Source organism: Mercenaria mercenaria, chromosome 19, assembly GCF_021730395.1.
Source record: "Mercenaria mercenaria strain notata chromosome 19, MADL_Memer_1, whole genome shotgun sequence".
Taxonomy (NCBI): Eukaryota; Metazoa; Mollusca; class Bivalvia; order Venerida; family Veneridae; genus Mercenaria; species Mercenaria mercenaria.
Window position 1 is genome coordinate 18515628 of NC_069379.1, and position 22712 is coordinate 18538339.

A 22712-nucleotide genomic window follows, 5' to 3' on the forward strand; every position below is an offset into this window, starting at 1 on the left:
GCTTTCGAAGTGCGTCTTATAAACGAAAATATACGGTACAATGTTGATACCAAGCCTTTTTAGTTAGTCATCTGGGAAACATTGAAATAAAGAAAAGAAACATAATTATATAAAGGTAAAGATATTTTATTTTAAGAGGAATTCATACAACACACAAAATCTATGAGAATAAACTCAAAATAGAGACAAAAACATCCAACGTATGGATAAAAAAATAGGTCTAAAATGACGGATTTAAAGTGTTTATAAAACTATCATACAGTTGATTATCAACATAGAATGTGAAATATCATAGAAAAAAGATGTATAAATGAAAGTTCAGACATTTGGATATTAAACCCTTAGCCCGCTGGCGGCAAGCGATACTGCCTTTGCGACCAGTGCAGACTAAAATCAGCCTGCACATCCGCACAGTCCGATCATGATCTGCACTGTTCGTCATTCAGTCAGTTTCTTTTTGGTAAACACCTCTTCTCGCAGTTAATGGTACTGTCCAAATTGAAAGATGGACAAGTTCATTATAGAAATATAGCAGGGTAAGGGTCAAAACTAAATCTATGGCATATCTGGATCACACATAAACACGGACAGTTCATCAACTTTCCCTTTAAAATGCGACATATTCTCGGCAAACCCAACATTAAGTGTGCACTGAACATTCCTCAGGTAGCCGTTGGCTGGTACAGCAGACGCCACGTTGTTCACTGATCCCATCAGAACACCGTTCAGAAACTTTAATTCCACAGTTTTTTCCGTCGACAAAATATCCTTCGGCTGTTTTACTGAGGTCGATGCCAGTAAATTTCTCGTCGTCCCGACGCCAAATGTTACGGCGTGTTCATCCTCAGAGATAATGATAGAGGGAAGGAAGCCGCATCCGCTGTTGGAGAGGACGGCTTGTGGATATCCGGTCTTTTCTTGAGAAGATGTATATTTTATTCTGATGACGATGGCTTCGCTGTGCTCGATGTTGTTAAATCTTGGAATGTTTAGCCGGCTGTTCACGCCGTTGAAATCAGCGACGCCATTTTGTACAATTACGTTTTCATTTTCAACGAAATAACCGTTAATTACCGTTTGATTGTTCGTAAAGGTAAGATGTACTTCCGGTTTGCATTTAGCTTTCTCCACAGGCGCAGCCGCCCTGACGCATTCGCACATGTCTTGGTCAAAAACTGTTCCCGGGGAACATGGAAATTTCCTTAACCCCCATCCTTCCTCGTATTGTTTATAGTATCCTGGCTCTCCGGCAATAGCCAGTTTGGGGCAGACGACAGTTTCATTCAATGTCTCATTCTTTGGTTCGTACACAATCCCCATACAAGTGTCCTTACATTCGTCGTCTTCATCCTTTGTTTCCACACACCCAAAGTCATCATCGAATTTCTGACCCAATGGGCAACATTTTGGCTCAGATTTCCCATCCTGACACTCCCAGTAACCTCGACAGTTCCTGTATCCTCCCCGTACCGAACCATCAGGCAGCACTGCGCATTTATCGTTTGCGCACATGATTTCTTGGACTGGTACACATGTTAAAAGTTCAGTTTTCCAATAGGTTGGAAACGAACACTGTTGCTCCTCCGCAACCAGTCTACCGAGAGCGTTCCGGTGACACTGAACAAATTTTTCACAGTCTGTCGGATGTTCGAAGTAGCTTGCACCTCTCAACCATTTGTTCATCGTGCAAAGTTCATCCAAGGATTGGGCATTAGTCGCGTACAGCATAGCAATGATGGTAAGAATTGCTGCGTACATCGTGGTGGTCTCAGATCTGAAAGATAATAACAATTGCAAAATCTAGTTGTTTCTTTTGCTGTTATGTTTAATTTATTTTAATTAGTTTTAAACTTATTCATTTAAGTCAAGAGTTGAGGTTTATGTTAAATACGCTTTATGACTGTTGCCAATATTTGTGTCCGGTATTCTTTTATTTTACACGGGATTCGATCCGAGACTTCCGAAACACAAACCGAACCCCCTAGACCTGCATCACTGACAGTCTCCCTAAGTATTTGAATATGAACGTCAACCATAAAAAACATATGGCAAAAAAAAACATCTTTATGCATGTTTTTTTTAATAATTTAACTACATTGTGTATGCATCTTTATATAAGTGATTAATTAACTATTAATGTTAGAAGTTTTTGTACAACAGAAATATGACAAATATTTATTTTAAGAAAAAAATCATATAAGAAGAATATTTTAAACTGCGACTTACCGGTAAAATAACTGTTACTGTCTTCTGTGAATTTTATCTTTCAAACCCTTTGGATCAGTTGTTTGTGACATTGTAGTTGTAAGGGGCCCTTTTATAATACTTTGTCTCCACGTATGAATGAACTTTCTACGTTAAACGTTGTTTACTAACGCCTGTTACGTAACGTTGTGTTTTGATACGTTGACGTTAAACCGCCTCCATAATTATATAGTATGCGTACAAAAGGATATTTATTTGACAAGCGGTTGCTTTTTTTTTTCTTTCAGATGCAAGGAGTGCATTTAAAATCGCACCTAATTATAAAAAAAGATACATAATTTACATAATGTATCTAATTTGCATAGTGATTTAAATTACCGTAAGGAATAAGTATACCCTATGTAAAAATAGTGCTGACGGTGTAAGAGATCGTCTGTTCTGAAGCTAGGAATGTCTGTTTTCTCAAAATGATCTTTAAAACATCGGCTTGTTGATTATTATTATGATCAATAGCTCGTGACTCTTTTGCAAGCCATTAATAACTTTGGAGAAAAGGACATACATACTAAGCGAATAGCTAGACATTGTTGATTGGTAAAAATACATAACTCTCTCTCTATTATTTCGTTCTATTGTGTGATGGCCAAGTCGTTAAGGTCGTTGGCTTCAAATCACTTGCCCCTCATCGATGTGGGTTCGAGCCTCACTTTGGGCGCTGAACTCTCCATGTGAGGAATCCATCCAGCTGGCTTACGGAAGGTCGGTGGTTCTACCCAGGTGCCCGCTTGTGATGAAATATTGCACGGAAGAGCACCTGGGGTCTTCCTCCATCAGAAAAAGCTTGAAAGTCGTCATATGGCCTATAATTGTGTCGGTGCGACGTAAAACCCAACAAAATAAATGAATAAAATATTGTGTGACTCAGTCTTATTTAGTGTAGTGTAACCTTTTCCCTCTCCAGCCGTCCTTACAATAGAATGGTATGAAATTTAACTTCTTGTAATTCTGTTCGCATTTATAAACCGTTTTGTAGCAGTCAGCTGAAAGTCGACGAGCACGTTTCGGAGGGTCTGGGAGGGGAAGCCACATGGATCACGCTTAATAAAATCAATCTCGAACCTTAAGCATTAACTGTTTTTGTTGTTTTTGTTGTTGTTGTTTTCTGAATGATGTCATTTCGAAATTGATAACACTGAATCACAAGTCCGGCTACCAACCACTTTTTTATTGCATTAGAGCCTTTACAAAATGAAACAAATAAATGTACAGATTTAAATAAATCTACTGATTTTGAGTTTTCTATATAAATTATTAAATTATAAATATCGACACTAATAAATATTGATTTGATCTTTAAGGGAATGAAGATTTTTACAACAGGTTTCCACGACAATTAACAGTCGCATTACCTATCATTTTAAAACGTGTTTTATTAAATGCCTGCGCTTTTATTTACCACATGAACACATATTTTTCAACCATAGTTTAAATAAATGATCAAAAACAAGTTTGATTTGAAACCACCGTTACTCCTATTTACCAGTATAGGAAATGTTTTTTGTTGTTTTTGTTTGTTTATTTTTCCGTTTTATTATAACAACAGAATGGTGCAGGCGAGTATAAGCACATGTTGGGAACTTAGTAACTTAAACAGGATACAAGGGATAGCTGCCAGTGAGGATTTCCGTAACCATTAACCCTTACTCTGCCAAATTTCTCGAATGAGCTTGTCCATCTTTCAATCTTGACAGTACCATTGACTGTTATAATGGGCGTTTACCAATAAAAAAAAAATATGAGCCGTGCCATGAGAAAACCAACATAATGACTTTGCGACCAGCATGGATCCAGACCAGCCTGCGCATCCGCGCGGTCTGGTCAGGATCCATGCTGTTCGCTTTTAAAGCCTATTGGAATTGGTGAAACTGTTAGCGAACAGCATGGATCCTGACCAGACTGCGCGGATGCGCAGGCTGGTCTGGATCCATGCTGGTCGCAAAGCCACTATGTTGGTTTTCCCATGGCACGGCTCATATACTGACTGAACGATAGTGGCGCAGAGTGCAGATCATGATCAGACTGCACTGATGTGCAGGCTGGTTTTGGTCTGCACTGGTGGCAAAGGCAAAATGACTTGCCGTGAACAAGCTAAGTGTTAAATTTTTCACTTTTTTTTAAACTTACATTCAAAAATACGTAAATATAACCGTTGCATTGTTTATAAATACATGTACACAATGTTGTGTCGTCATTCGTATAATTTCAATAAATTTTGTTACCATGGTTACTGTAAAGGACTTAATGTGATGTCGCAAGAACTTGCGGTCAATTATCATTTGCTATTTTGTTGTACTTTTGTGTATCTATCTACATGTAGAAAAAGGTAGGGCTAAGTCAAATAGGAAATATTGACGCAATATGATTATTTTGTACTGATATATCGCTTTCCTGTTGTTTTCGGCTTGCAAATATACACAGCTTTCTTTGGACCTTGAAAAACTTTGACTGACAGAGAGGTATTCTTATTGGAAGACTTTCTTTTTAGTCTGCACGATACTTTCGGGTGTGCACATTAATAATGATTATCATCAAATCTACATGATACTTTCGAGTTTGCACGATATTACGGGCTGGGTTAAGGGGAGTGGGATGGTAGGACAGTTGTTATAATGCTGCGTTAGGTATTTGAAAAATTTCTGCTACATTTCGGCTTGTTTTCTTTTCTCCAGCAAATGGTATTTTATAGAAGTAAATATACATCATTTTCAACAGTTAAGAAGATTGTTAGTAAAACATATTTAAGGTTGTGGTGCATATTTAAGACAGGCCGTCATGACCAGTAACCTCATTTATAAAAATTCAATAAAATCTCGTTCCGGACAAAATGGAATAAAATCTGGATCTGGAAAGTAATAGAACCTGTTAGAAAAGTGAAGAAACAAAATAACTAGCTGTCCCTTCCTTAAGGTATAGGTCCATGTTTCGGAGAAAAAAGTTCGAACGTCATCAAATCATAGAAAGAGAGCATTGTTTTACATGAAAATTTAACAGCATATAAAACATTTATATTATATTACAAAACCATTGTCAATTTATTCATGTATTTATTAAATTCCGGAAAGGGACTGCATGATGGGGCCACACTTCTGGACAGTTCAGCGCCTTTAAAATCTCATCATTTTCAAAAAGCTGTTACATGTCTTCGTTTTGATGCATTTGCAACATCGTGCGAGTGTTTAAACTTTACATAACTAGGTAAAACATCGTTTTGTGACAATTGTTTAAACTTTACATTTATTTCTTTACAAATGACATTCTTATTCAAAGGGGGACAACTCATTAAGAATATTTTAAGTATCCAACTCTGTGGGACAGAACAGTAAAACATATATTGGATAGACAAGTTGTGCGTCAAGGTGCTGTTCATTTACTAAAAAAAAATCTGTTATTTTGTGATATACTGCTAAACCTTAAAGGTTAATTCATAGTGTTAGAAATGATGGAACGTACGAGAGCCGTTCGAAAACTAATGACAATCGCGCTACAGTAGACGTTTGACACCTGAGAAATTCGTGTTTCACGTGACTTATACATGAATGAATCTTTTATTATCCTGAAAAGTTTTGTTGAAATTTGTCTCACCGTTCCAAAGGTGTTTAGTTTTATATCAGACATAGTCATATACGCAAAATACATGTAGCAGTGAAAAGCGAACACAAATCTGAAATTAGAGAGTACGTTTTTACTTTTGTTTGTGTGTTTGTTTGTTTTTGATTTAACGCCGTTTTGCAACGTTATCTGTACCAGTACAAACCTGTTCTCCGCAAGTAACTGCCAACTTCCCCGCGTGAATCAGCAGCGAAGGAAGTATGATCCGTAGATCTGAGCTCTCCCTACTTGAGCTCTCCCTACTGAGCTGAGCGGGTGAGTCACGTTGTTATTTAGAAACACCTGCGTGCTCTACATAAATGTAGGAAGTCTGCAGTATCGGATAAACTGTTTACAGGTGGGTACGTAAATTTAAAAATGGTCAGGCAGCCCTTAAAGACAGGGCTCGTCCTTGCAAGCCCAAAACAGCAGTGTCGTCAAAGAACATTGCTGCTGTATGACTTCTGATTGATAAAGACGCCAGGTACACGGTGTCCGAGATAGCGTCTTTTCTTGGCATGTCAACGGGGAGAACTCATGAGATTCTCACCAAGCACTTTGGTTTTAAGGTTTGTGCCCAATGGGTGAGTCATATGTAAACCAAGGAGCAAAAGGTCAATAGGGTCAATTGTGCTAAAGAAACTCTGATAAAGTTCTCCAGTTTAGATGTTCGCACAATGTCACAGCTTCTGACGGAAGATGAGAATTGGATATATACTCAGCGTCACTGATATGTTACCACCCTAATGGCCCTTATGTTTTAAAAATCGCACTGGACTGTGTTAAAAGCAAAACACGACTACATTTTTGACGCATCTGAGACGTCACTGGTGTAAAGATTTGTCAAATTCGATTAACTCCATTCGAGGCACGGGCTGCACGTGCAAAATGACTTTTTCCAGCAATGTCGACATGTAGGAAAATTCTATCGCAAATCATTGATCGCACTTGAAAGTCAGTCGACAGACTAAACGGAATACGTTAAAAAAATCCAGAATATCTTTGCTTAGAACGCCACGTTTAAGGCACGATCAACACCATCAGGCCATTGACATGGTTGACGCCGAACTTTCATGTCGTGAAATTGCACGTCGTATGTGCTGTTCTCACCTGACAGTCATGAAATGGGTAAGGAGACATGATAAAACAGGGTCTATGAGTAATAGACCGCGCACAGGCCATGAAAAAGTGACGCAGATATTGTAAAAACAAGTAAAGAGGTATATATTAAGTGGTAACTTTTCAATGACGCCAAGACAGTTAACTTATATTAGCTACAGCGTCGCGTTGACAAAGTGTCCGTAGAGAAGCAATTGCAAAAATACCTAAAAGTGTGAAAAAAAAATCACTGTTCAAAAGTTTCTGAGTGATGAAAGGGAGATCACTGCGTAGCAGTTTGTGAAATGTGATGTAACGTACCACTGCCTCCTAGTTCGACAAAATAAGATCTGGAACTCTAAGATGGACAATGATCTAGTTTTAGTCTTTACGATTGGTCTAAACAGACATATGATGAGTAAGAAAAAGTTTTATTTTAATATGCTTGTCTCTGTTAAAACACACTTACGCTAGAATGACGTCGCGTTAACGTGCGGAGACGTCAAAGATTTTGTTGCGACCAAGAAAGAGCGCTGAACTATATTTTATTTACTGTTTTAGATTACCGGTAAGGGCATATAAAAAAGAATCGAAATAATGTTTATCAAAACCGTGTTTTAACACTATGAATTTATACACTGCGGTGGTAATACGTCGTACAAATAGTTACACTCGGGCCGTGCCCTTGTTAAATTATTACGCCCGACATATAACCGCCCATCGTGCATAAATAGTGTTAAAACACTCATTTGCTATAAATAATTTCTTAATTACATACTCATCTAAACTCCGTTAAGTTACAGTGGAATCTGGAACCATACTGACGTTAAATTACATATCGGGTGTGTGACGTCATTTGTGACGTTAGTTTCATGCATTCCTTCGCGTTTAAAAACTCTTTATCGACTATAATTTCAATTTTACTTGGGCTATGGAACAAATTTATATCATTAATGTTATAATTTTAAGTGTAGTATGTGTATGTTATAAAAAAATTATTAGATTTGCATCGAGAAAGATGCACTCGTTCTTTCGCGGAATGATGTTGCGTTACTAAAGTCGCGCAGTATGTCCGCTGCAGAACTCGTGCATATTTCTTGATACAAATCTAATAAGCTATAAGTATTTACTCGTAGTTGGAGTAAAACAGGCCTACGTAGTGAGTTAAATAGTAGTGACGTCAAAATAATTGCTTTTGACGTCATAATTAGGTGGCGTCTTATACACTTTTAAATCAAAACACTGGCCGAAGAAAATTTTTGGAACCTTTGAGTTTAATTTGATAACATAAGTATAGGTTATAGATCATTTATTGAACTTCTAATGCAATTAAGTTTGCCGAAACGGAGCGTAGCGTAGTGAAGGCAAAACTTAATGCATTTAGAAGTTCAATAAGTGATCTATAACCGGCTTATAGTTTAACGCCCCATTTCAGGTCAAAACTGCAAAAAGCTCCCTCTGAAGTAAACTAACCACGCCTTCTGTTAATTTATTGGCTAGTCTTATCTTCACTCATGGTGGAGAAGTACATGTTTACTACAACTTTATACAAGGTCATTTTAGTGCCAAACTTTAGCAAAACAGCGGTTGATCCAGTGCTGATTTTAATTTAGTTTACATCATAAATACATCAGTCTTATCGAGTACTTTGTGGAACACGATCTTATATTCTTATTCAATGGAAATATAATATGCAGGTTTAACTCGTAATGATGTAACAGTACAAGTCAAGCAACTACATGTATAAATAAAACAAGACAAAGTAGAATTTAAGTGCACCCTGGTTTATTTTTAGACCAGTAGAGGTAGTGAAAGATACAGAAAGGTCAAACTTGATCTATGAAAGTACAGCTTGCATTAAAATATTTGAGCCGCGCCAGACGTCTGGTCAGGATCTATGCTGTTCGCTTTCAAAGCCTATTGTAATTAGAGAAACTGTCAATAAGCGAACAGCATGGATCCTGACCACACTGTGCTGATGCGCAGGCTGGTCTGGATCCATGCTGGTCGCAAACCCACTATGTTGGTTTTCACATGGCACAGCTCATTTATCTACTTGGTCCGTTTATTAGATCTACATAGACACATTGCTTGTATGCAGTCCCTGCTTTGGTAATTGCTCCGCCTCCTAGAATGTGGGAAATCCATAATAGAAATTTACGGATTAAGTCTACGTGGACTGTGGACACCTAAGGCGATAGATTTTTCAAGGGGACCGTCTCAACATAGTTTAATTATATTATGCGCGATATGAAAAAGAGTTTATAACGGCAAAAGGGTTTGAGTTATTATATCATCACTATGCGGTAGGTGATATCAATTTGGATGTGCCTGTTTTTAGCTTGACTTTTCGAAGAAAAAGTAGAGCTATTGCACTCGCTCCGGCGTCGGCGTCTGCGTCTCCGTTGGGTTAAATTTTTTGATAAAGTCAAATATCTCTGTTACTGTCAAAGCTATTGACTTAAAACTTAAAATACTTATTTACTGTCAAAGTCTACACAAGGAAGAACAATCCCCATAACTCTGATTGAATTTTTACAGAATTATGCCCCTTTTTAATTTAGCATTTTTGGTAATAGTTTTTGATAAGGTCAAATATCTCTGTTACTATCAAAGCTATTGACTTGAAACTTATAATAGTTATTTACTATCGAAGTCTACTCCAAGAGAAAAAATCCCCATAACTCTGATTGAATTTTGATAGAATTATGCCCCTTTTAACTTAGAATTTTTGGTTAAAGTTTGTGATAAAGTCAAATATCTCTGTTACTATCAAAGCTATTGACTTGAAACTTAAAATAGTTATTTACTATCGAAGTCTACACAAGGAAGAACAATCCCCATAACTCTGATTTGAATTTTTACAAAATTATGCCCATTTTTTTAATTAAGAATTTTCTGTTAAATTTTATTATAAAGTCAAATATCTCTGTTACTATCAAAGCTACTGACTTGAAACTTAAAATTATTATTTACTATCGAAGTCTACACCAGGAAAAACATTCTGCGTTACCCTGATTTGAATTTTGATAGAATTATGCCCCTTTTTAACTTAGAATTTTGGGTTAAAATTTTTGATAAAGTCAAATATCTCTGTTACTATCAAAGCTATTGACTTGAAACTTAAAATACTTATTTACAATCGAAGTCTACACAAGGAAAATCAATCCCCATAACTCTGATTTCAATTTTTATAGAATTATGCCCCTTTTTGATTAAGAATTTTCTGTTAATGTTTTTGATCAAGTCAAATATCTTTGTTACTATCAAAGCTATTGACTTGAAACTTTAAATAGTTATTTACTATCGAAATCTACACCAAGAAAAGCAATCCCCATATCCCCTGATTTGGATTTTGACAGAATTCTGCCCCTTTTTAATTAAATGTACTAAATTGAACAAATATATATGTCATTACAGAATAACTGTAGAACATTCAATCGCAGAATTGAAGTGTTACAAGAGCGTAAGATCTGTATGGAGGCACTGACGACAACGACTTTCAAGAACCGTACATGTCTGTGCATACCTTGTGTGTAGAAGAAAACATATTGGATTGATTGTATAAACTGAAAACTGTCAACAAGAAATGAATTTTATTTCATTCATGTTTATGCCATAATACAGTATAAATGGGAAGATTTTTTTATTTTAATTATTTTCCTATCTTCCGTTCATTTATCTAGTAAAAAAGCTGTCCATCTCTTCGTCCATCCACTACTGACAAATTAAAACAATAAAGTTATACGAATACAAAGTGTTTAACGCTAATACAGAAATAACAAGTGCTCCGCCAAGCGGGGCAATATACGCCCGAAGGATTATATCAGGGGAGTGGAGCAAAATTTAAAGAACTTAATTACTGTTGAAGCCCAACCGAAAAGAACAACAAAGGGAAGAAATTCCCCGCAAAACTCTAAGTCCACTAAAATCATTGCAGGTACCATCCATGTTGTACCACAGAAAAGTGGTATCGGTTTTTTCCCTACGGCCAGTAATAAAAATGTTACAAAATAACCTATTTATAGTAACATTAAAGGGAAGTAATTCAATAACAAAATATTGTAAGTGAACAAAAAATGGATATGCCAAATAAAACCAAGAGCACCGCAATGCAAAGCAACATAAACACAAAATAAAGTCATGTGACCTTTGACCCCTAAGTGTCACCTTGACCTTAAAGCAAGCCACCTGATACAGGCGCTCTGCACGTCCTCTTGATGTGGATAACATTTGTTTCGAGTTTGTTTAAAATCCTTCAAGGAGCGGAGTCGACACGAAATTGTTAACGGACAGACAGACAAACAGACAGACAGACAGACAGACAGCCAGCCAGCCAAATGAACACCTGTGGTATCCCAAAATACGTCCCTTCGGGCGTATAATAACAACAAAGGAATGGAGACGCAAGATATTACGTTTTCTACAGTTTTCACAATGTTTTACCTGCTGACCTACATTTTGATCCCAGCTGACCCAGTTTAGATTTTTTCATGTTGGACGACGACGACGATGGAATACGGATACATCGCGATCAGACTAGCTCATCTTTTCAACTTTGTCGCAGATGCGCAACTTATAATATTGAAGAACATTTCAGGAAAGTGTTATGACGCTAGATCAAATACTTTTTGCGATATGTATAACAAAACATTTCTCTGGCGAACAGACGGACGGACAGACAAATCCAAATATTATCCTGTGCAGTGACATATTAAGCCAGACCTTACCATCATTATAGGAATGTTTTCCTACTAAACATAAATTAAAATTATCATGTTGAGACGGTCCCCTTGAAAAATCGATCGTCTAAGGTGTTCACAGTCCACGTAGACTTAATCCGTAAATGTCTAATAGGCGGAACAATGAATACTCATTAATTTTGAACTACTTCATGATTAAGTGGATCAGATTCTTCAGTTATGAAACAATATGAAAATAAGTTGGTTACTTTTTTGAAAATCCCTCGCTTGTCATTGGATAAAAACGATGGTTGAACTATAATATATTTTACATTTAGGTGTTGTCAATATGAGAATTTATCAATCTGAGAAAAGTGTATTTCAATCTCGGAAGTCCTTTTTCCAGGCCGATAAATCCAAATATTGACCAATAATTGTCTAATACAAAATAAAAGCAGACTCTCCAAGTCTAGCTGTATCCAAATGAGATCTTGTTTATTGTTTCCATCCTTAACTTAATAAGGGTCTAGACTCATAATCAGTGTAAAATGAACGTTTGGAAAACTGATCAGGGTGATGCGAGGTTACACGGGAGTTCGCCCAGTTACAATAGCCTACTGTTTTGATTATTTCTTTGATAGAACCGAGACCAAGGTATTAATTCAAGCCCAAGAGAACGAGATGGATAACAAGCAACAAAAATGATTTTGATATTTTATTTTATGATATGACGAGATTATTATGATTAAACAACAAAACATTAACGGTCGAAAGAAATCTTTTGTTTGTTTGCCCAGGGATCTAGTCAGTTAGGTAATCAAAGCCTTGAGACGTATGGTGGTTGCGGGTTTTGGTCGATTTTTTTTCTATTTAAATGCCAATCTATCAAATTAGTATGCATGTATGAGAAACAAATACAAACGTGCCTCATATGTAATATGAACTCTACATGATCTGACACGAAGATGTCTAAATTGCCAGCTGGAAATCAGTGATATGACCATGGGCTGGAATACTTATAAGTCTTGTATAATCTAAATGGTCGGTGTGAATGGATGCAACCGGTTGAACTGCTTAACCACTGATAATTCATCCGCATTGTTCATGAATGGGATTTTTTTTCATTGTTCATGAATGGGACTATTTTGTGTAGCACATGAACATCCTTTGGATGTAATTCGGAATAAAATAAAAATGCTACAAGATTGCCAGAAATATACTTGTCACTTTGGTAGCAGGATAAACCCGTAACAAACAAAAAGCATTTACACTTTTGGCCTTTAGATTTTCAAAACTCTGAATATGCCATTGAAACAACTCGCAATCAACACAGTTAACAACATGATCACGTGACTCAGCTGACACGTGACTGCCAAGCTGCACGTGCAAGCATACGTGTCCAATATTGTTGAGAAGAAGCTACCCCAAACGGCAAGATGTGTGGGATCTGTGCACGTGACAGTGAGGAGAGATGCATATGCCACGTATTCCATCGTTGTTGCCAGTCTGAAAATGAAAGTAGCCTAACTTTATTGCATGTGTGCGTACACGGTTCGTTAGCACAGACACTTGGGGTTCGGACCTCCACACACCCCATTCTCCTCCGCCCCTGGTTAAGTTAAGCCAATATATTTTAGCATTTTACCATGTATTGAGCATAGATGACGATCATAAAACGCATTTTGTAACAATTCAGCGTGTTTTTAAAAAATGCATTTTTACCATCAATGCTGTCAATATTACAAGATATGAAACATCTCACGACCACTAGGGAAACAATAGCCAGTTAAACGTTTAAATGAACCCCTACCAATGAATCACTGGTATCAATCGTCAGATCTGTTGCCATTTTGTCAAATGACACCGGTCCCGACAACTGTCATTTGTATTCCAACGAGAAATCAATAAATAATATAAATCAATCTATCTAAATTCTATGGAACACTTCCTTGCGAATAGATCCCTGCTTTGAACTGCGCATATCGTTGCCGGGTACCAAAATTGATACCGTTTCGACTGCATTATACCGGATTATCGCTTCAGCACGTGTTACACGAGGTTTGTTTACATAAAGAAGTGATGATCTGGTTTAACATAGCCGTAAGAGTAACAATTTTGGTTCCCGGTTTATGACATGCGCTACACAAAGCGAGGGTCCAGCGCAAGCAAGTGTTCCCATTGTTCGTGCGATGTTTCATATCTTGTAGTATTGGGAGCATTGATGGTAAAAATACATTTTTTAAAAACACGCTGAAATGTTACAAAATGCGTTTTATGATCGTCATATATGCTTAATACATGGTGAAATGCTAAAATATATTGGCTAAACTTAACCAGGGGCGTAGAAGAATGGGGTGTGTGGAGGTCCGAGCCCCAAGTGTCTGTGTTCGTTAGTCGTCATTAAAGTCCTGCTCCGCTGCTATTCAAATTCTTTTGTGTGTATGCAACCCATGATTACAATAGGTAACAGTTAACGGCCACGTGCCACACTGTAGCACGCAAAACCACAGGTATTTAATATAGATTTATATATAAAATAGACTCTATTTTGACAGGCGTTACTGTTCATAGTCAGGATTTTCATGCTTTTTTAGTTACAATTCAAGGTTAAAAGGTAGGACGAGAGCAGGGCTTTAACCTAAGTCATGGTATAAATCCCACACGGTAACTCAAACGATAACATGTTTGATCTTTGTGATTTTTTTTTCTTCATTAAAACGTTTCTATACAAAAAAAAATAATTTCTGTATAACATTACAGTAAGCACTTAACTTTTATCGTTAGCAACCTTTTTAGTTCAACGGTCCATGAGAACCATAACGATCAAACAATAATATAAACATGCTATCGTTTAAATTATCGTGCGGGAGTAGTACTGGTATTTCGTTAGTATTAATATGCTATATGTTCTATACAGAATTAACCATTTTCTGAGAGCTGTAATACATAGCCAGACCCATTTTTCTTAAAGATTACTATCCTTATGTTCTTAAATTATCTATAAACTACGAAAAAAAAGAAGAAGAAGAAAAGTAGGGGTCACGTATCTTCTAAGTGAGATTTTTTGTCTGACAGGTAAAAACTATGGAACACGTATCTTACAAATTGACAGCTTGTGTGAGTATGAACACATGTGTACTAAGGTTTGTGTACATTTTACAAATACAAAAAGTTTCTTTAAAATGTCAAGTATATGTCCACAGTGAAAGATTTGGTTAATCTTTGTTGCACAAAATGTAAACAAATGGACAACAATTAATTTTCAGCTACATATTTATGATGGCTGATTTCTGAGTTCGTTCTGGCTTTTACGACATACTAACATGCCAATACGACAAAAACCATACTTGTAATGTTGGTACACTATTTAGTCGTCCTCAACTTTTGCGCCAACACGAAGAACGACCTAACTGCATGTTGGCGGGTTTAAAGGGCGTGTCGATACAGAATAAGAAGGGCGTAAGTGGAAAATCGTAGTTTTAGGCCTAAAAAAATTCTTTGTTTCCGGTAACATGCTCAAAAAAATTAGAGAAAGGTAGGTCGGAATTTTTTTTTTTTTTTGGAATTTTTTTTTATTAAGGGAGACTTTTCAGAAATTATTTTTTTGTCAAAAAATGATTACAAATAAGGGGGTTATGCCTTTAGAGCATCAGTAAGTTGATTTCTAACATCACTGGCCATGTTTAAAGCATAAAAAGTGCAGTTTTGCATCTTTTTGTTAAAAAATTGAAAAAAATGTTCTCCAAGGTCATAAAATCATTTAGGGTCGGGCCAAAAATTTAGGGTAGGTCGGGATACCGGAAACAAACAATTTTTTTACGCCTTAGTTCTATAGGGCGTAAGTGGGCCCTTCTGATACAACATTTAAATGCAGATACGCCCTTCTATTACTAAGATTCTGAAAAAAAAAGCATTTTACTTACGCCTTTTTATGATTAGTGAATTTGATCAACGTAGCAATTAGTAACAAACCTTTTTTTTTAAAAAAAATAGGATGGTGCCCTTTCGTATGTAGTTTCAAAAAATATATTATTCATAAAAGGGCGTAACTAACACTTACGTCCTTCTTATTCTGTAGAACTCAGCCGCCATAAAACGGACACTTTTGATCCTAAAATAAATCTAGATAACAGTAGAAAGTGTCATAAAACTTTAGTTCAGGTAGTGACAATCAGCAATTTACATATTCATCGTAAACTATGCGAATTCGGTGCAAATATAGAGCTACATATTTACATTCCTAATCACATGGAAATTGCCCATGTCATAACGGGCCCACTACCTAAAACTGGGTAAGCCACCTTAAAATGACACGGCTTTTGATACACGCCACAATATCAACATTTTTAATAGATGAAACTTTAATACTAACATAAACAAAATATTTAAAAAATCTTCAATTTAAGTTTTCTATGTTATACCTAAATCCGGACAGTGCTGAATAATTCGGACACCGTTAAAAAGCCCTTTACGATCGTGATCGTGGTTGTTTTACTGGGAAGACCAGAATCGACGCAAAGGAACGCCTTGGTGGCCAGTTGTTAACAACGGTGTATAAATGTAATTATTTCCACCGTAAATTACCTTCAAATATCCGCACCGTTAAAAGTAAACGTTGTGTGTCACGGGGATGACGTCATTCAGTGCGCGCCAGTTATTTGAGGCGCGACGAGGTACTGATTTAATAAGAAAAATATTCTGCCTATTGCAGACGACTCTTTTTGTAAGTTGCGGGTAGGTTATAGTAGTTGTAAACATTTATTTTCACTCAGATATATTTTATTGTGTATTACATTTTGTATATTATTGTTATATTTGGCAGTTATATATTAAATTAGAAACTAGTCCACATGATCACGTGATTAACAGGTAACAAAACTTTAGTCGAACAGAGATGCCTGTATTTATTTAAAGAACTGAATTTGGCCGCTTTGCTTCAAACAAAGTTTTTTCATTGCTATTTTTGGGCGCGCTGATTCGTTGCATTTCATACCCAAATAATATCCGAATATTTAAGCACTCTGAAGACCGATTTAGACAGCTTTTACTAGCCCAAGTCGGATGATTTTCTATAATGAAATCAGCAATACACGATTTTCTTGCCGTTTTGCACAGAAATTTTTAAAGAACTGAAAATTATATATTCGATATTTTATGCACGTGTGGTTTCAGAATGCAAAGTTATCGTCAAAAGAATAACCAAAAATGTCCGGATTTAGGCACTGGACCAGTAGTCTATAGTCATAAAAGATGTACGTTAGCCAATGTATTCGAGGAATACGTCTTTTGTGGATGCAAGAAAAACGCAGTTCCCTGGTTTGTTTAAACATTAGTTACTGTAGTACGTAGGGCTACACTACTTTCTTACTGAAGGTAGTGGACCTGTAACGACAATCGGCATTTTCCGTTCAATTACGTATTTTCCGTATGTGGTTTCCGACAATTTCCGGTTGTTACCGAAGGATGCCGAAATAGTCTTCGACATTACGTAATCGCACGATAATTGCAGATTGTCGTTACACACCCCCTGAACTTACCCACATATTTCTATACTCGTAGCGGCGTCTGGTAGTGCTGTGACGTCAGTTGTGAACGCCGTCTCTGCCGTTGTAAACGTTGACGTTGCTGATACAACCGACATACAAGCCTGCGCTTCAGCTGCAAAGATGGTCAACAGTCATGATACAAAATCCCACAAAATGCAATTAATCTGATCAAGGCATAGTCAAAGTCATTCAATTACAAAATGGAGACATTGCGTTTTGTGTACTTTGTACTTACTTTTAAACGTTTCTTTTTTCACAAATATCACTCCAGTCGTACTCAGTGATTTTGCAATTAATGATAATTGAGCCGCGCCATGAGAAAACCAACATAGTGGCTTTGCGACCAGCATGGATCCAGACCAGCCTGGTCGGGATCCATGCTGTTCGCTTTCAAAGCATTTTGCAATTAGAGAAACTTTTAACTAACAGCATGGATCCTGACCTGACCGCGCGGATGCGCAGGCTGGTCTGGATCCTTGCTGGTCGCAAAGTCACTATGTTGGTTTTCTCATGGCGCGGCTCATTCTGTTAATAATAGATAAAACAACTGCCCGAAAAGAGAATATGCATACTTACATGGATAGAAAACCCTTAATATCAATGTTTCACATGAACTGACCGACAGTGCCATAAGTGTGTGTATGTGTGTGTGTGTGTGTGTGTGTGTGTGTGCGTGTGTGGGGGGTGGTGGTGGGGGGGGGGGGAAAGGCAGGGAGGTGGGGGATTCAATAGTAGTCTGTATTATATTAACACATATACACAACTATGGCAAATGTTTAACGACTAGCGCATATCGAAAATAGATAATAGCGCATATCGAAAATAGATAAACAATCTATATATATTTATGTCCGTAACAAAAAGTGTCGCAGGAACATTTTATAACCATTAGATCTAAGGACGTATGCTGCAGTTTTGGGTAAAAAAAAAAAAAAATAATAGAATTTGTTCAAACATTGTTTATGAACACAGTGTCATGTTAGAAACAGAAAAATGAAAACACAATTATAGGTCATAATATTTGTTCTGGAGTTATCTGCCCTTGGATATGCAAATTTGAAGAAAAATCCAGTTTAAGGACAGATAACTCCTAAACAAACACGATAACCTATGACTGTTTTGCATTTTTCTGTTTCTAACATGAAACTGAGTTCATATGCAAAGTTTGAACCAATTCTATCATTGGGAAATCTTTGCCCTATCTCTCATACAAGCAAGTGTCTTGTAACTAGACGATATGCAGTATATCAAATATATGTGCGGTACATCGTGTTAAATCAAATATGTGTGTGGATTCCGTGTAACATCAAATGATTGTGCGGTATACAGTGTCACATCAAATATTTGTGCGGTATACAATGTCGCATAAAATATTTGTGCTGTATGCCGTGTCACATCAAATATTTGTGCGGTATGCAGTGTCACATTTAATGATTAAATGTTTGTGCGTTATACAGTGTGATATCAAATGTTTGTGCGGTATGCCATGTGACATCAAATATTTGTGCGATATACGGTGTCACATCAAATATTTGTGCGTTATACCGTGTCAAATCAAATATTTGTGCAATATACTGTGTCCCATTAAATGATTGTGCGTTATACAGCGTCACATCAAACGTTTGTGCGGCATGCTGTGTCACATAAAATATTTATGCGGTATACAGTGTCACATCAAATGTTTGCGTAGTATACCGTGTCACATTAAATGTTTGCGCGGTATGCCGCGTCACATCAAATGTTTGTGTGGTATGTCGTGTCACATCAAATATTTGAGCGATATGATGTGTTACATCAAATAATTGTAAGGTATACAGTGTCACAAAAAAATATTTGTACAGTATGCCGTGTCATATCAAATATTTGTGCGGTATACAGTGTCACATTAAATGTTTGTGCGGTATGCCGGGTCACCTAAAATATTTGTGCGGTATACTGTGTCACATAAAATGTTTGTACGGTATGCCGCGTAACATCAAATATTTATGCGGTATACCGTGCCACATCATTTGTGTTGTATGCCGTGTCACATAAAATATTTGTGTGGTATGCCGTGTCGCATAAAATATTTGTGCGGTTACCGTGGCGCATATCTGTGTGTTTTTGTATAGATATGCACAATTTAAATTGTCAAAACATATGTTTTAATTCAAAAGCTGTATTAGTCCACATATATATTTTATTCACACGAACAATCTTACTTATCAATGTCGCAGAACACAGATTTGTGTAGGCGTTGATGATATTGTCACCCGTGGTACTGAACATTTTCAAACTTTTGGCTTCCAGCTTGCATGCCGAGAATATCGCTCTAATGCACGTGGCTAATGCAGTTTGAGCACTATTCCTAAAACACAAAAAGAACAAATAAAAGTGGTATGTACCTTTAGGCACAAAGAGAATTTTTGATACCATAGGATCTTTTGATAAATATAAACTTTTTGGTTATAGGACATTTGCCCCAAGGACATTTGCCAACCCCACCCACCCATGCATGAGGAACTTTTGATGCATAGGAGCTTTTGATACACGAAGAACTTTTGATACACGAAGAACTTTTGATGCATAGGAACTTTTGATACGTGGGGAACTTTTGAGGCATAGGATCTATTGATACATGAGGAACTTTTGATGCATAGGAACTTTTGATACGTGGGAAATGTTTGGTGCATAGGAACTTTTGATACATGAGGAACTTTTGATGCATAGGAACTTTTGATACGTGGGAAATGTTTGGTGCATAGGAACTTTTGATACATGAGGAACTTTTGATGCATAGGAACTTTTGATACGTGGGAAATGTTTGGTGCATAGGAACTTTTGATACACGAAGAACTTTTGATACACGAAGAACTTTTGATGCATAGGAACTTTTGATGCATAGGAACTTTTGATACGTGGGAAATGTTTGATGCATAGGAACTTTTGATACACGAAGAACTTTTGATACACGAAGAACTTTTGATGCATAGGAACTTTTGATACGTGGGGAACTTTTGAGGCATAGGATCTATTGATACATGAGGAACTTTTGATGCATAGGAACTTTTGATACGTGGCAAATGTTTGGTGCATAGGAACTTTTGATACATGAGGAACTTTTGATGCATAGGAACTTTTGATACGTGGGAAATGTTTGGTGCATAGGAACTTTTGATACATGAGGAGCTTTTGATGCATAGGAACTTTTGATACGTGGGAAATGTTTGGTGCATAGGAACTTTTGATACATGAGGGACTTTTGATGCATGAGGAACTTTTGATATAAAAGTTTTAAACATATGAACGTTTCATGCAAAGGAACTTTTGATACATAGAAACTTTTGATACATAGAAACATAGAAACTTTTGATACATAGGAATTTTCGAAACATATATAGGAAATTTTCATCTATAGGACCATACTTGTGTCTTATTAGAGCTAGGGTCATTTCTTAAAGATAGCCAATTACATTTGAGCAAAGTCTCATTAATACATTCTTATATATACACTTCAACACAGTATACTATACATGTGTAACGGGTCCGTAAGGATTATCGGTTATTTTCGTGCAGTTACGTAATCTCCGCATCAGACTTCGGCATTATCCGTCTGATTGACTTTACGAGTTACATCAGTAGCCGGAGAATGCCGAAGTAGTATCGGTATACTGCGTAACCTAACGTAGATTATAACACGAAATCAGCGATTATCCTGTACATCCTTTACGACATCCACCATATATTTGCCTTGGTTGTATGTTTTCCTTTCAAACGCGTCGCCTATAATGGCGTTTTACGCTATGACTGCGACGTAAAAATAGTGATTTGTTGCATGATAACAGTTTTCAGTTTTCTTTGTTTAAAAGAAAAAAAAACATCGGGCCGTTGTATAATACAATATTAACGAATGAATTTCATAACACTTACTGGCATAGCTCGGCTTGCTCAGCTAAGGTCCCGTGTGGAAAGAACCATCGCACGGTACTGGATGTGGTAGCAGCTGCGACACAAGTATTTAAGTCCGTGTCAATAGCACTATACGTGCATGCTCCGTGAGAATAGCCCACAAGAGAGAGAAGAGATAAAACTAAAAGAAAAAATGAACAAAATTTAAATTAAAATTCATTTCATAGGATTTAATCCGGGCAAACGAAATTCAGCTAAACTATACAAATTACTATGTTAAATGTCTGAAAAAAATCCAAATCACTGGTATCATATCGAAGACTTTAAAAAGAAAACTGATTACTTAATGGAAAAAAATGATTTATACCAATCAATTTGATAAATTGCTCATTATAAAAAAAGATATTTAAAGAAGATAATTAAAATTCGTTCCATAGGATTAAATCCGGGCAAACGAAATTCAGCCAAACCATACAAATTACTATGTTAAATGTATGGGAAAAAAGTCCAAATCACTGGTATCATATCAACGACTTTAAAAAGAAAACTGATTACTTAATGGAAACAAATGATTTATTCCAATCAATATAAAAAAGATATTTACCTATAATGTCTTCACACATGAAAGCGCGCATTTTAGAAATAAAATTCAGTGCAATAACCAGTTTATCGAAATCCGTCCATTTTCATACAAAAAAAAATCAAATGTACTGTCTTTTTTTCAAAGCGGGTTTTAAAAATAGCCGTAAAATTAGTCCTAATTGTTTCGGGCCAATGGTTCTTAATAGGCACCTTGTACAACGTATTGTTTTCACGAACAATGAATGCCATAATAAAAACTATAAACAGAAAGTGATTTAACCTATTTTGTCATTGAAACTCATTTATTTTTTACATTATATGAATTATAGTATTTGTATCACTGCATGCGATATACCGGCAAATTCTTACAGCGCAGGTGAATTAATTGAATGTTTTTTTGTTGTTTTTTATATGAACAAATCGTGAAAGTATATGTAATATCCACAGAGGAAATGCAATAATATATTGCCTGAATAAAAAATTCTAACATGTGAACATGTGGATCGATATTTTTATCATAAATTCACTTGTCTATTTGTTTCGTAAAAGACTGACCTCTGTGCGCTCTCAGTTTGACCGTTGGGTTTGATCAACTTATTAGGGTCACATTAGACAAAGCTTATTGTGTCTTACTACGAAACCAAGGGTCGTGAGTTCGAGCCCCCGCTCCTCCAACTAAAATTACTAGCATAGCGACAAGAGTTGAATGTATGGGTGCTTTACACCTGACACGCTAAAGAACCAGGGAAGCATCTGGAATAGGGGTGTCCTATCCTCCCACTTATATTACTAAGTTTTCTTGAGGATTCGCCCATATAGCTTACCTGTGGCGACTATACATTAGCTTATATAAAAATCGGCATACACAAAGATCAAACAAAAACAAACGAAGTCCACTTTTCAAAACTATTGTATGAGATGCTCAGTATGAACCTGTGTTAGAGCTTCGATAACATAGGCCGTTTTACGGGCGGCATTCTTTTCATCGCAGTGGGAAACCGAAAAGGCTCACCATGCGCCTTGTACCTTTTCCTGGTGTTTTGTTCGTGCTTTCTTGGGCATT

At 36.6% G+C, this 22712-nt stretch overlaps 2 protein-coding genes across 2 annotated transcripts; both read right to left on the reverse strand.

The window, feature by feature from the left end:
* Nucleotides 1-471: 471 nt before the first annotated feature.
* LOC123542176 (protein PIF-like) lies at nt 472-2366 on the reverse strand. Its single transcript, XM_045327875.2, has 2 exons — nt 2227-2366; nt 472-1774 (listed from the first exon to the last, which is right to left on the reverse strand). The coding sequence occupies exon 2, from the start codon at nt 1756-1758 to the stop codon at nt 556-558; it is 1203 nt and encodes a 400-aa protein (XP_045183810.2). The 5' UTR covers nt 1759-1774; nt 2227-2366; the 3' UTR covers nt 472-555.
* A 9969-nt stretch (nt 2367-12335) lies between these two features.
* On the reverse strand, nt 12336-21824 carry LOC123543145 (uncharacterized). The gene is made up of 5 exons (XM_053531511.1): nt 21672-21824; nt 21089-21248; nt 19381-19526; nt 17171-17291; nt 12336-13139 (listed from the first exon to the last, which is right to left on the reverse strand). Exons 1-5 carry the CDS (start codon nt 21700-21702, stop codon nt 12914-12916), a joined length of 684 nt encoding a protein of 227 aa, XP_053387486.1. The 5' UTR covers nt 21703-21824; the 3' UTR covers nt 12336-12913.
* Between the last annotated feature and the right edge of the window lie 888 nt (nt 21825-22712).